This window comes from Motacilla alba, chromosome 2, assembly GCF_015832195.1.
Source record: "Motacilla alba alba isolate MOTALB_02 chromosome 2, Motacilla_alba_V1.0_pri, whole genome shotgun sequence".
In the NCBI taxonomy this organism is placed as follows: domain Eukaryota; kingdom Metazoa; phylum Chordata; class Aves; order Passeriformes; family Motacillidae; genus Motacilla; species Motacilla alba.
This window is the reverse complement of record NC_052017.1, coordinates 102,371,948-102,383,287: the sequence shown is the minus strand read 5'-3', so window position 1 is coordinate 102,383,287 and position 11,340 is coordinate 102,371,948. Positions and strand designations below refer to the sequence as shown.

The following is an 11,340-nucleotide window of genomic DNA, read 5'->3' as shown; positions in this document are numbered from 1 at the left end:
AAGACACCCAAATACTGACAAACTAATTCACTGCGTTTAAAAGCAAGTTGGACCATATCTTTGCAAGTTGGGAACTGAAGCATAACTTTTAACATATCTGCACAAGACATTTCAAAAGCAGCTGTAGGTTTTTTCCCCTGGCATTTTTAAACAAAAACGCACACCTTTAAGAACAAATTGATTTTGTTCTTAAATGACACAAAAGCAGACAACAGATTTTTTATGACTTCAGAAGTAGAAAATTAGACTATAACAAAGCATGGACAATGAGGACTTTTCAGAGAGCCAACAAAAGCAAATGAGTAGTTTCTCTTTCTCCAGCTGGCACTGTTTAATGAAGGCAGATGTCTAGAGCTGCATGGGGTTTACTTTCAAATATCAGAACTGATAACCAGCAACTTGAAAATGCCAGTGAGAGAAAGTGAAGAGTTAAGGTGAAATATGGTAGGAAAACAACATCTGCAACATGCCAGCCCAGTAAATGCCTAGGAAAATCATCTGGTCCTCTTACCTGTGGTCAATCCTCCCCATCTTCTGGTGTGATTTCTGTCTCTTTATGTACCACTACTTTGGTCACTGACATGTCAGGGTGCTGCTCTTTGGCTTCTTTAATTGCCTGAGCCAGCGCCTATCCCAAGGAAACCACAGAAGGGCAAAAACAAAAAGGAGGTGGAACATGCATGATCAATAGCAAGGTGGAGAGATTCATGACATATTACACAATTTACAAATGAGGAAAATGATTAAAATATGATCATTCATAATGAAATATAACATCACTGATTTAACTACTATTCCAGTTTAATATAAGGCGTGCCAGTATGGATATCTGTTAAAGCAATGTTTAGAAATGTTCTCTTTTGCAGTCTTCAGGGTAGCCTTTTTAGCAGTTTGTAGATTTTACCTGATCATGATCAATATCTGCATCTCCTGTGATGACTATTCGTTTTTCAATTCTTGTCTCTGAGATGCCTCCTTTCACAGTCTAGATGGGAGGCACAAAAATGCACGTCAGTAACTCACTTTACAGTGATGCCACTCATCCCCAGAATGATCAGTGCAGGAACTCTCTCATGACTGGACCAAAACAGCTCAAAGAGGGGACAACCTGGACTGCAAGTGAGAAGTGAGCAGCTCTGGAGTTGGCCTGAATGCTCTGAATGGACTAATGACCTCCAGATGTCCTTCCGACACAGGTAATTTTATAATTTGAGTTAATCTGCACATGCATCGAGAGAGATGTTTGTATGTCAAAATTGGCAAACTTTTCCCATTAAAAACAGAATGGGAATACAGACAGCCCCATATTCTAAACTATTTAAGTCCAACTGCTTGATTCAGAATGGCATACGGGGTGGCATGGCCTTTGTATGGCTCATCTACTAATGGGGGAACTTAACTGCAGAAAGATGAAATCCTATTCTCAGTGAATACTGGTAGAAGAGCTGTCACAGCACTTAGAGAGTTTCTATTTAGGGAGGAACTGTTATTTAAATGCTACCTTAGAACCTGGAAGACACAGCATGGTTTGTTTGTGCAGATGAGCTTTCGGTCTGGCTGTGGGCAAGTTCCTCAGGATACCACCCAGAAACACAGCCAAGGTGTTGGAGCTGACTGAATGTCCTTTTATGGCTGCAGGATATAGATTCACTATGTGCTTTCAACACCGTGCAGTGCTAATCTCAGGGCTGAAAGGCATAGTCATGTCATTGGAGCCTCATGTTCAGACAAATTATTCCTTGCAGGCTTCCATATGATTCCAATGTGGTTTTACTCTTTCCACTTCCAGGTAGCATTTGCAGCTAAATCAACTGTTTCTGTACAGCAAGGTTTTGTGCTTGCATAGACATACCTTAAGGGTTTAGGACTCATGTCAAGTCATTGAATGATGTGTTAATCAACTCAGCATAGCCAAAGACAGGTGAATAAAGACAAGTATTTATGGTAAATTTGCAACATTCTGTTAAGAGAGTATCAGAATGTGTTCTCATTCTGAAATAAACCACAGAACCAAAGGTAAGATAGCATACACCCTTGTGAAGAAGGAACTCCCTGTTTTCTGAGGACTCACTTTGGTGATATGTGTGGTAGTTGTAGTGCTGGTGGTTTCAGATGTGATCGTTTGTGCACTCATCAATACACCTGGTTCAGAGTCAGCACCGCAATCCACCTAGAAACCAGAAGAGAAAACCAGTCACCAAAAAAATGATCCTGAGCACAGGGAATCAAGTACTGGACTGTTAAACTTCCCTATTTCTATAGTTCTTCATAAAGAGAGTATCTCATGATAGGAGAAAACTGCTATTAGGGTGATCATGTGTCAGTATTTCTCTGTGTATCTGTGAATCTCTTCCCCTCTGGAAGCACAGATGAGAAGATGGTGCTTTTAAATCTGCAGTTTCATCAATGTTCTGGAAAGGCCCTACACCACAACGTGAGAGTGACCATCAGGTAAGTTATTCTTATGTACATCCTCCTCATGCTAATATTTAATACTTGAACAACTTAGAAAAGTTCACACTAAAGCATACACTTAAAGATGGGTGAAGAAATTGGTTCCTTAAAGGCACAATAAATTAGACCATGTCTTTTGCAGAATTTCTTACCTGAGAAGACTCATATGTAATGGTTTTTGTTTCTGTATGGACTACTGGCACTTCCTTTGTTGAAATTTCAAGGGTTTCACCACCAGCAGGAACACTGCTGAAACTTATAGTCTCAGTCTTCACAACTGGTGACTGCATGAATAAAAAAAGAAGGAATTGGAACATTTAGCAGAGCTTATGGATTTATTAAAACAATTTTTTTTTTTTTGCTTGGAGCAAAGAAAGAATAACTAAAAAATATTCTTCATTAAAAAAAAGAAAATTCTTTTCATTACTCTGGTACATTCATGTATATAATGCTGGCAACATTTAGCACCTCCCTGGATTTTACGAAAACAAAGTCCAAAATGCTCTAAATACTACAAGAGGCAATGGTCACAACTTGAAAAACAGGAGGTTCCCTGAGAACGTCGGGGAACACTTTTTCACTGTGAAGAGTGACTGAAAACTTCCACAGGTTGCCCAAGGATACTGTGGAATGTCCTTCTTTGAAGATATTCAGAAGTTCTCTGGACATTGTCCTGGGCAGCAACTCACTCTGGATGTCCCTGTCTGATCAGGGGATTGGAGCAGATTACTTCCAGAGGGCCCTTCCAGCCTCAACTGTTCTGAGAATCTGTGATTCTACATTTTCTTAGAATGACAAGAGAATGAATTCTGTCCAAGCTTAGTCTTTTTATCTCCAGGGAAAAAACCCCGCACAAAACAGCTCTTGAAATTCTACTAATGGGGCTAAGATAAGGAACCTGGTCTGTTTAAGACACAGTACACTTATATATAATTGCACCAAGCATGGAAAAAACAACCTGTTTCCTGTCTTTGGGGACATATGAACTTTGCCAGCCTCGATGGACTTTCCCAAACAGAATGCCAGCTGATCTTGTTATCTGTTGCATAAAATGCTATGAAATTTGGTATTTTTCTGCAGCACGAAAAGCAGATACAAGTAAAACAGGCATGGCATTTTGCTAATGATGGAAACCAGCAGCAAGCCTTGCAGGTGACATGCAAGGAGGAAATAAGAGGAGAAAAAACCTGTTTTCTGTAAAAGTGCAATCATACAATCTAGGCACATTTTACTTTACAATTATAGGGATTAACTTAGCCTACTATTGCCTACATTCACAATTCAGCACAGATATGACCAATTTAACAACAAGTTACCTCAAAATGAGGTTTTCTTTCCAAAGACTCTGAAAGTTGGACTGTTGTTCTGTGCTCCTCTGCCTGCTCACACGAAGCAGTGGCAGCGACTCCTTCCTGTTTGGTTAGGGCTTTCCCAGCCTCCTCCCTTTTTTCCTCCTTCGCCCCCTCAGTCCCAGCAGAGCCCTCCTTCCCTTTCACGCCGGCAGCCACCGCCGACGCTGCCTCAGCCTGGGCATCCGGCGTAAGTCCGGCCACTTTAGCAGGATCCCCGCCTGCATGCACCTCCATCCCATGTCTCTCCTTGACAACTACAGTCTCCTGTACAACCTTCTGCACTGTATCCTGATCCGGCTGAACTGCTTGCTTCATGTCACTGGAAGTTATCTCCTGAGACGTCGTGGTGTCTATTCTCTGCAGGGAAAAAGGAAAAAAACCCTCAGCATCAGAAGCGGACAACAATATTTGCAGTAGTGCCCAAGCTTAATGTACTGTGAACATAAATTTTAAAAAATGGGCATTATATTTTGCCAAGTTATTTCTCCCATGTTGCATGGATTTTTGGTCTCAGGATGTAATCGGTACAGCAGAAATGGAAAACAAAGCAAGAAGCAAAATTTTTTAAAGTGAAGAGAAATTTCGATGTTGGTGCTCTTCTCATTGGTATTTTTGTGTGAGTTTTACAAAGGCAAAATACAGCACCCCGCAAAATGACCAAAATAAAATGAAATGAAAGAAAAGCTGGTTGTTGTCTTTTTTTTTTTTCCTTTTTGGTGAAGTTTCTGCTGTGGTCCATTGAATCAGAAGAAAACACACATGAATACATGCATTAGTTATACAGTTCCATATTGTGCAAAATCCACAAAATAATAGAAAAGCAAAAAGTAATTGGTGCATGGTTATGACATCGATGGAGGGAATCAAGCAGCCACCTGAGCCCAGGTATGGGAAGTAGAAGTAACCCCTCCTATGAACTCAGTTGGTTTTCTGGCGGACTCTATTAAAGTGAAGATATCTGAACCATCCAAGGTTTTTTCACTGGTGGACTGTTTAGTCTAAATAGACAAAGAAATGTAGAGTCATACACAGGAAAAAGGCAGACCCATAAGCACAGACATATTAACTGCCAAAACCAGAGGCGGAGACGAAGGAAAAGGAGAGAAGGTTGCAGGGGCACGGAGAGGTTGGAAACAGGAAAAGAATGGGAAAATAAATCAGAGCGAATTCATAATGGCTGTAGTAAGCAATAGTTACAAAGCGTAGTTGTTAGCATTGGCGTTTTGCTGGTTCAAGCAAACCTTTTTTTTTTTCCTTTTATTAACAAGCCACAGCAGCAATACTGAATTTCAGTACATAAACCAGAAAGGTTGAAAGCCTTATATAATGTCTGCTTCAGACTGTGAGACGGATTCAAAGTATGAGAGAAAAAAAATAAGCCGGGTTGGCTGCTGTCAACATAAAGCCAGGCAGCAAGAGAACTCAAAGCTAGGGTGGTGTGAAGGGATTGCCTAAAAGAAGTCATGCTTTTATCTTTAAATCGTGGCGTGAAGTCAATGCCACTTGTTACCACTACTTTTGATGCAGACGACTCAGTAACATAGTGAGCAGTAGCAATGGTAAATGGCTGTTCTCTGGAATATCTCCACTCAGACAGGCTCTTATCTGTCCGGGCAAACGCCCCTGCTTTTACAGCTTCTCCGCCAAGATGCTTTTCTGCTTTGCCAAGCTGTAAGCTTTCCAGTGTACCAAGTAACTGCAAATCCTGGTCCATCCTTAGTGTCTTTTTCAAACTCTCCTCTTCAGGACTTTGCAACTGAGATTCTGCTTCCTTTATGGGTGTCAGAGAGTCAGACAGCTTTCTTCTTGTGCTCTGCACATCGGATCCCCGCCTGGCTTTCTCATCAGTGACAGGCTTGAGGACTTCATACTTGGCCACTATTGGAATGATTTTCACAGATTCTTGAACTTCCCTTTCCAGTTTTTGCAAAGTTTCTCCTGAAGGCTGTACTGCTTTCTCACCCTCTTTAGCTTTACTTGTCATGGTTACAATTTTCCCAGACACGGTATCATAGGACTTTCCTAGGGTGAACATTTTCTGCTTATTCTCCTCATTGGATTGTATTTCACTTTCCAAGTCCTCAAAGCTCTGCATTAGAACGGTACTGGATTTTAATATCTCAGGTGGAAAGGCAGTTTTACTGCTCACAGTCACTACTTTGTATGCCAGATTTTTTTCCGATTCACCATCAACTACCTCAGAGGGTATTTTGTCTATAATAACCCAATCCTCAGTGCCCTATATTTGAGATATAAAAGCTAAATTAGAATATCTGCAGGTTTATCTGTACTTCAGGAGCACTAAATTATGAAGACTTCTAAGAAATCATGTTGCTTCTTCTGAAAGCATATAGTAACTTCTAGCATTGTACCTCTTAGAGCAGTTATCAAGCAAATAAACAGAATCACCTTAGGCAAAATATGATTTCTTTGCATATTCTCTCTCTTCAGAGGTCCATATAACACGGACCCAAAAATATTACTTTTGCCACACTATTTCTGTATTTGTTTGAAGCAAAATAGCACATCAGCACATAATTATAGTGGTGATTGGAATCAACCTGGGATTACAAATCACATACTGCAGTGGTTCACAAAGCTACAGTCAAAAACAAATTACAAAAATAGGGCAAATAAGCCCATTCAACTGTACCCTAGTTGTTACAAACATGCTGTTAATGATGTTTTAGAATAGCACTCTTCTGTATGTAGCCTGCACTGAATTTCCTTGATTTCATTAGAACATCAGCCCCCTTCAGGACTATTTGAATGGAGAAGCACAACACAGCAAACTGTATAAACTAAGCATACTACTAAAAATTATGAATTAAACTTAATTGCAGCATCTTTTTTCCTCATGCAAATGTGCTATGTGATTTGCTTTGACTATGCAATCAGCACCCAGTTATTTGACTTTAAGACAGTAACTTTTGTATTTAACTAAGCAAATGATGTAGTTTAAAATCAAATGAATTAAAAGTAACCTCTAGGGATGATGGGATACTTTTCTGGATAATGATTTGATGAGAAGTAACCAAAGTGCCAGCAGATTCTCCTTCCTGCAGCTTCTTCTCTATCACACTTGGCTAATAGAAAAACCAATAAAAATATAAAGTTCACCATCACTCAGCATAATCTAAGTTCAGATGACAATATAAAGGAAATGCATTCTCGTGACAGAAGTGCCTCATTCACCGTAACGTTCTCAGTGAGGTTTATGCTGGAAATGCATGCAAACTGCAAACAACATCCAAACAGCACTGTGCAAGTAGATTTCTAACTGGCAGAGAAATCAGTCTCCATTAGGAAGCCATAAGCTCTGGAGAGGACCCATTCCTCAGAATTTGGTCTCCAGATTATATCTCTGCCTGGAACTTATTAAATAATAACAATAAAAAAATATGAAAAGGGAGGGCTTGGAAAGGAAAAAAGATAATAAAATAATAAATCATTGCCATCCTTTCTGACTGCATTTCAATGAAGTAGTGTTTGTTTTTACCTGCATTTCAAGGAATGTAGTACCTCCTTTCTGCAAAAATATGAGTTTTTCTGATTTTTCTGTTTCTTCTTTGGTCTAATGTCAGGGGAATAAATGATTTTAGTAAAAGGAGGGTATATATACTATACTTCACAGTAGCTCATATTTCTCTACAAATTATTATTCTCATGGAAAATTAGAAAACAGAACTAAAGAGAATCATTTTGCAGCACAGAGGTTTCCAATGAGAAGTAAAATCACTGTGTCTCTATGGTGAATGCAAAGGAGACATGAGTATACAAATGGTATGCACAAGTGTAGCACAAAACCCGCTAAACTGAGTAAGACCCAGTGGATGCATTGTGTTTGTTTCATTTCATATGATTCATTTAACTGGGGCTGATGCCAGCTCACACAGCTTCCACCAATAGCCCAGAACAGGCCCCTGCACCTTCACTCTGGGCAAGTGCAGCCCTCTCTGCTGAAGCAGGCAGCCATGATTACAGCCCTCCCCTTTTCCCCGCTGATATTAGAAGATCTAGGAGCATTGTTCCAACAAAGGAAGCTAACTGTTCTATTATTCTGTAGTGTGACACTGAAATCGCCTCACTTACATCCCATCAGCGCTTTCCCAGTGCTATGAGACTAGTAAGAGTATCTCTCTGTCTTGGACAACTGGGAGAATGTTAAATTTAAGGTAAGACTCAATTTCCCAAGGCTTTTGAGCCCACCTTCTGGCCTAGCCACTGTTGTCATTTGGCCAGAGAAAGCAAGCCCCTGCAGAGCAAAATGAGTTTCTTGCCAAACCCTTTCTAGGGACTTCAGTAAACACTATACACAAATAGATATGCCAATGGAAGTCCTGTAACTGGCAGGATAAAAGGGTAAAGATACTCAAGAGGAAAGACAGAAATTTAAAGAGAAATATAAAACTAGAAAATAAATAGATAGATAAATGGCTCAACTCCCTGCCTGCGAGGAGATGCACAACTCCTTTATTCCTAAAGTGCTGGTTTCATCCAATTCAGGTCAGATTAAACATTGTCAAGGACTTTATCAATATGATGGCTTTCATGTTCTACAGCTATCTGGCTGTAGATGTATCATGGAAGATATTTAAAACAATATTTTTCATTACTAAGGAAAACCAAATTATTTCCCTATCTGTACTAAGAAACCAAGCGGTGACCAGTGGCTTAAAGTCACACTGACCAAACACTCAGGTGCCATGTGCTGGAAGATCACATTTTGAAAAGACATATTTTCTCTTCTGTTCTTGTTTTATTATACAAAGGAGCTACAGGTAACAGCACTGAACATATTTTTAAAGTGGATAATGTGTAACTTCCTTGACTAGCAGAGGACACTACACCATCTTGACTGCTTCTGCATTTCTTAGTAGACATCAAGATGCTGATTTTGACCTATGGATGGCTTCATCTTTTTCCTGAAAAAATCCCCTCTCATCAGGACATGTGAACTGAAACCATCTCACTTACTGAGAACAAAGGAATGGCCAGGTGCTATCTACAGCAGAAGTCACCTCAGAGTTAGGCTCTGATAGCTAATTTTCTAATTTTTCTCTGATATCTAATTCTCCACAGAAATAACTTCATTTGGATGAGGTTCTGTGGAACAGATGTATTACTCAGATGCATGTATAATTCTTGCCCTTTTCCTTTCCAAATGAATGGTTAAATTCAGATGTGTTTCCGCAGCGTGAAGCCTACATAGTCGTGTAATACTTTGATACTGCTTGTGTGTTTTATTTAAAACTGTTTATAACATTCCTAAAGTAATAAAGAAATTAAACAAACAGGGTGGTGCTAAGTTTGCTTCCCCTGCAATCCTCTGATTCAGGTTTAGCTAGCCACCCTTTCCAACAGTTCCTTATATATTTATTATGATAAATGCATCCTGTTCATTGTTCTTACGATTTTAATCTTTAGAAGGATAAACCTTTATTTTTGACTACAATCAAACCAACCTGTTTGTAGGGTCTGATTCCTGAACAAGACAGTAGGAGCAACACTAAAACTCCTCTGCCCTCCCCTCAAAAGGGAAGCTTTGAGCACAGAGCCTACTATTTTACGTATTTTAATCCAACTTGAATGCCACAGTAATGCACATCTGGTGCCAGCATCAGCCACTGGCTATAATGTGGGAGAGGAGGAGGTGAGACCCCTTTCCTTGGCAATATTCTTTTCCCTGTGAGAAGCTGACACTTGCTACCCCATGCCTCCAGGGATGCCTTTCCCCAGAGTTATGGGTCTGCAACACCAACCTCTGAGGTGAGAAAGCAGAACACTCTATTTACACTTTTCAGACAATTTTTACTGAGTTCCCTACAACATTAAATCAGTGCTGTGGGCACAGAAAAAAATCTCTTGACCTTTTATTGGTTTCTAATGCTAAAACCAAGAGGAACCCATAAAGGTAATTCCTGTCAGACAGAAACCAGATATCCATTAATATAATAAAAAAAAAAACTTTCAGGAAGACCACACAAGCTTATTTCTTTTTGCTCCACTGGACTTAAGCCAAGACACTGCACAATGTATTTTATTGCAACACAAATGTTGCCTTGCTTCCCTTACGTGTCCTTATCTACCTACTGAGCAAGCAAACACCAGTTTTTAAACTGGCAAGTTTCTTACAAAACTTCAAGACTGCACAGTAAGATTTTTTCACACACGCACACTGCAGAAAAATGCAGATACTTAGCAATCTGCATTGGGTCTTCAATGACAGTATCCAGCAGACTGCAGAAACCATCAGGTTCCTTACAAAACTGGCCACGAAGGTCTAATTATCATAATTATTTCTTCCCTGTTTTCAGAGACTGAGAGTTCTGCCCTTTGTTCTGTATTTTCTTTTCAAGCTTGGCACCATAGCCCCCACCTGTCTCTCTACACCACTTCTTCCAGCCAGTCACCATTGTTTAAATTTTCTCTCCATCACTTTCATGGTTTCTTTCACGCATAGCTGGACTTCCTCAAGCTCACTGAACCTGCAACAACGCCTGTATTTTGCACCCTCAGAGAGACCCAGTTCTGCCACAGGGCTTCCAGTGAATTTAATTCTCTATATACACATATATTTATATATGTATATATTTATGGTATCTGCTCTTCCTCCTATCTTTGCTGCTAGAGCCTGTGTCCTGAGGAAAGGGAGTGCCTGCAAGCAGGGATTGGATTGGCCTCTAACTATGGCCTCTAATCTAGTGAGAGCTGCTATACGTAAAAATGCATAGACAAATACATAATGAAGCCTTTCAGCTCACGCTGACCTCTTCAGGCACTAGTGGTTCAATCATAGGAGCATCCTCCTGCCTTGCTGCAAGCCGAACGGGAGATGTGGAAAGCCTCTTCTCCCACTCATTAGACACAGTCGTTTCTGTGGAGGTTTCCAAGAAGGTGCGTTTCAACTCGCTTATATTGGTCTGATGTTTCATCAGATCTTCCTGGGTTTTGTCTAGATCCTAGACAGTTTTAAAAGAATAGAGCAGTTTGTGATACATCCTAAGCCAACCAAACTTTAGAGCCAAAACACACAACTTGGTTAGTATAGAGGGAAGTAACAGCTCAGGGAGCCGGGGAGCACAGCACTAACACAACACTCTGTGAAAATGTGGCATTTTGAAAGAGAACAGCATAGCATATCTCGTACAAGTGAGTCTAAATACACTCTTAAAGAGCCTATCCATATTGCTATAATTTGCACCTGATAAAGAGGCTCCAAACAAACATACATATGCGCGTGGAGGCACACACATAGAGGCACACGCATATATCGATACTGATAGTACAAGTTAGAGGAGTCATCATAATCTGAGAGAAAAAATAATCTATTAGCAGGTGGGAGTACACAGTCATGCATCATAGTGCAGATCCACAGTTTACCACTAAAACTAACACACATGTACGTACATGCACTGGTATATACCAATACCAACCTCTAACATAAGATTACTATGTTTGACATACACATTTTCACCCTGTATTCGCTTAATCAGACTATTCTGAAAGAAGTGAAAAAAGAAAGGGAAAAGTA

The 11,340-nt window shown here is 40.0% G+C and overlaps 1 protein-coding gene across 26 annotated transcripts in view; it reads right to left on the bottom strand.

Moving 5' to 3' along the window:
* The window catches only part of EPB41L3 (erythrocyte membrane protein band 4.1 like 3), a 143,323-nt gene that overhangs the window by 3,339 nt on the left and 128,644 nt on the right, over nucleotides 1-11,340 (bottom strand). For 8 of the 26 annotated variants that reach the window (XM_038130115.1, XM_038130114.1, XM_038130112.1 and 5 more), the window contains 11 exons: nucleotides 11,243-11,308; nucleotides 10,577-10,768; nucleotides 7,306-7,380; nucleotides 6,791-6,892; nucleotides 5,317-6,045; nucleotides 4,682-4,804; nucleotides 3,771-4,163; nucleotides 2,607-2,738; nucleotides 2,072-2,170; nucleotides 905-985; nucleotides 512-628 (listed from right to left, as the gene is read on the bottom strand). In XM_038130115.1, the coding sequence (XP_037986043.1) occupies nucleotides 518-628; nucleotides 905-985; nucleotides 2,072-2,170; nucleotides 2,607-2,738; nucleotides 3,771-4,163; nucleotides 4,682-4,804; nucleotides 5,317-6,045; nucleotides 6,791-6,892; nucleotides 7,306-7,380; nucleotides 10,577-10,768; nucleotides 11,243-11,308 (2,103 nt within the window). In that variant the 3' untranslated portion in view covers nucleotides 512-517. The remainder of the gene's footprint in view (nucleotides 1-511; nucleotides 629-904; nucleotides 986-2,071; nucleotides 2,171-2,606; nucleotides 2,739-3,770; nucleotides 4,164-4,681; nucleotides 4,805-5,316; nucleotides 6,046-6,790; nucleotides 6,893-7,305; nucleotides 7,381-10,576; nucleotides 10,769-11,242; nucleotides 11,309-11,340) is intronic. The other 18 variants (XM_038130128.1, XM_038130129.1, XM_038130133.1 and 15 more) reach the window with 11 other exon arrangements.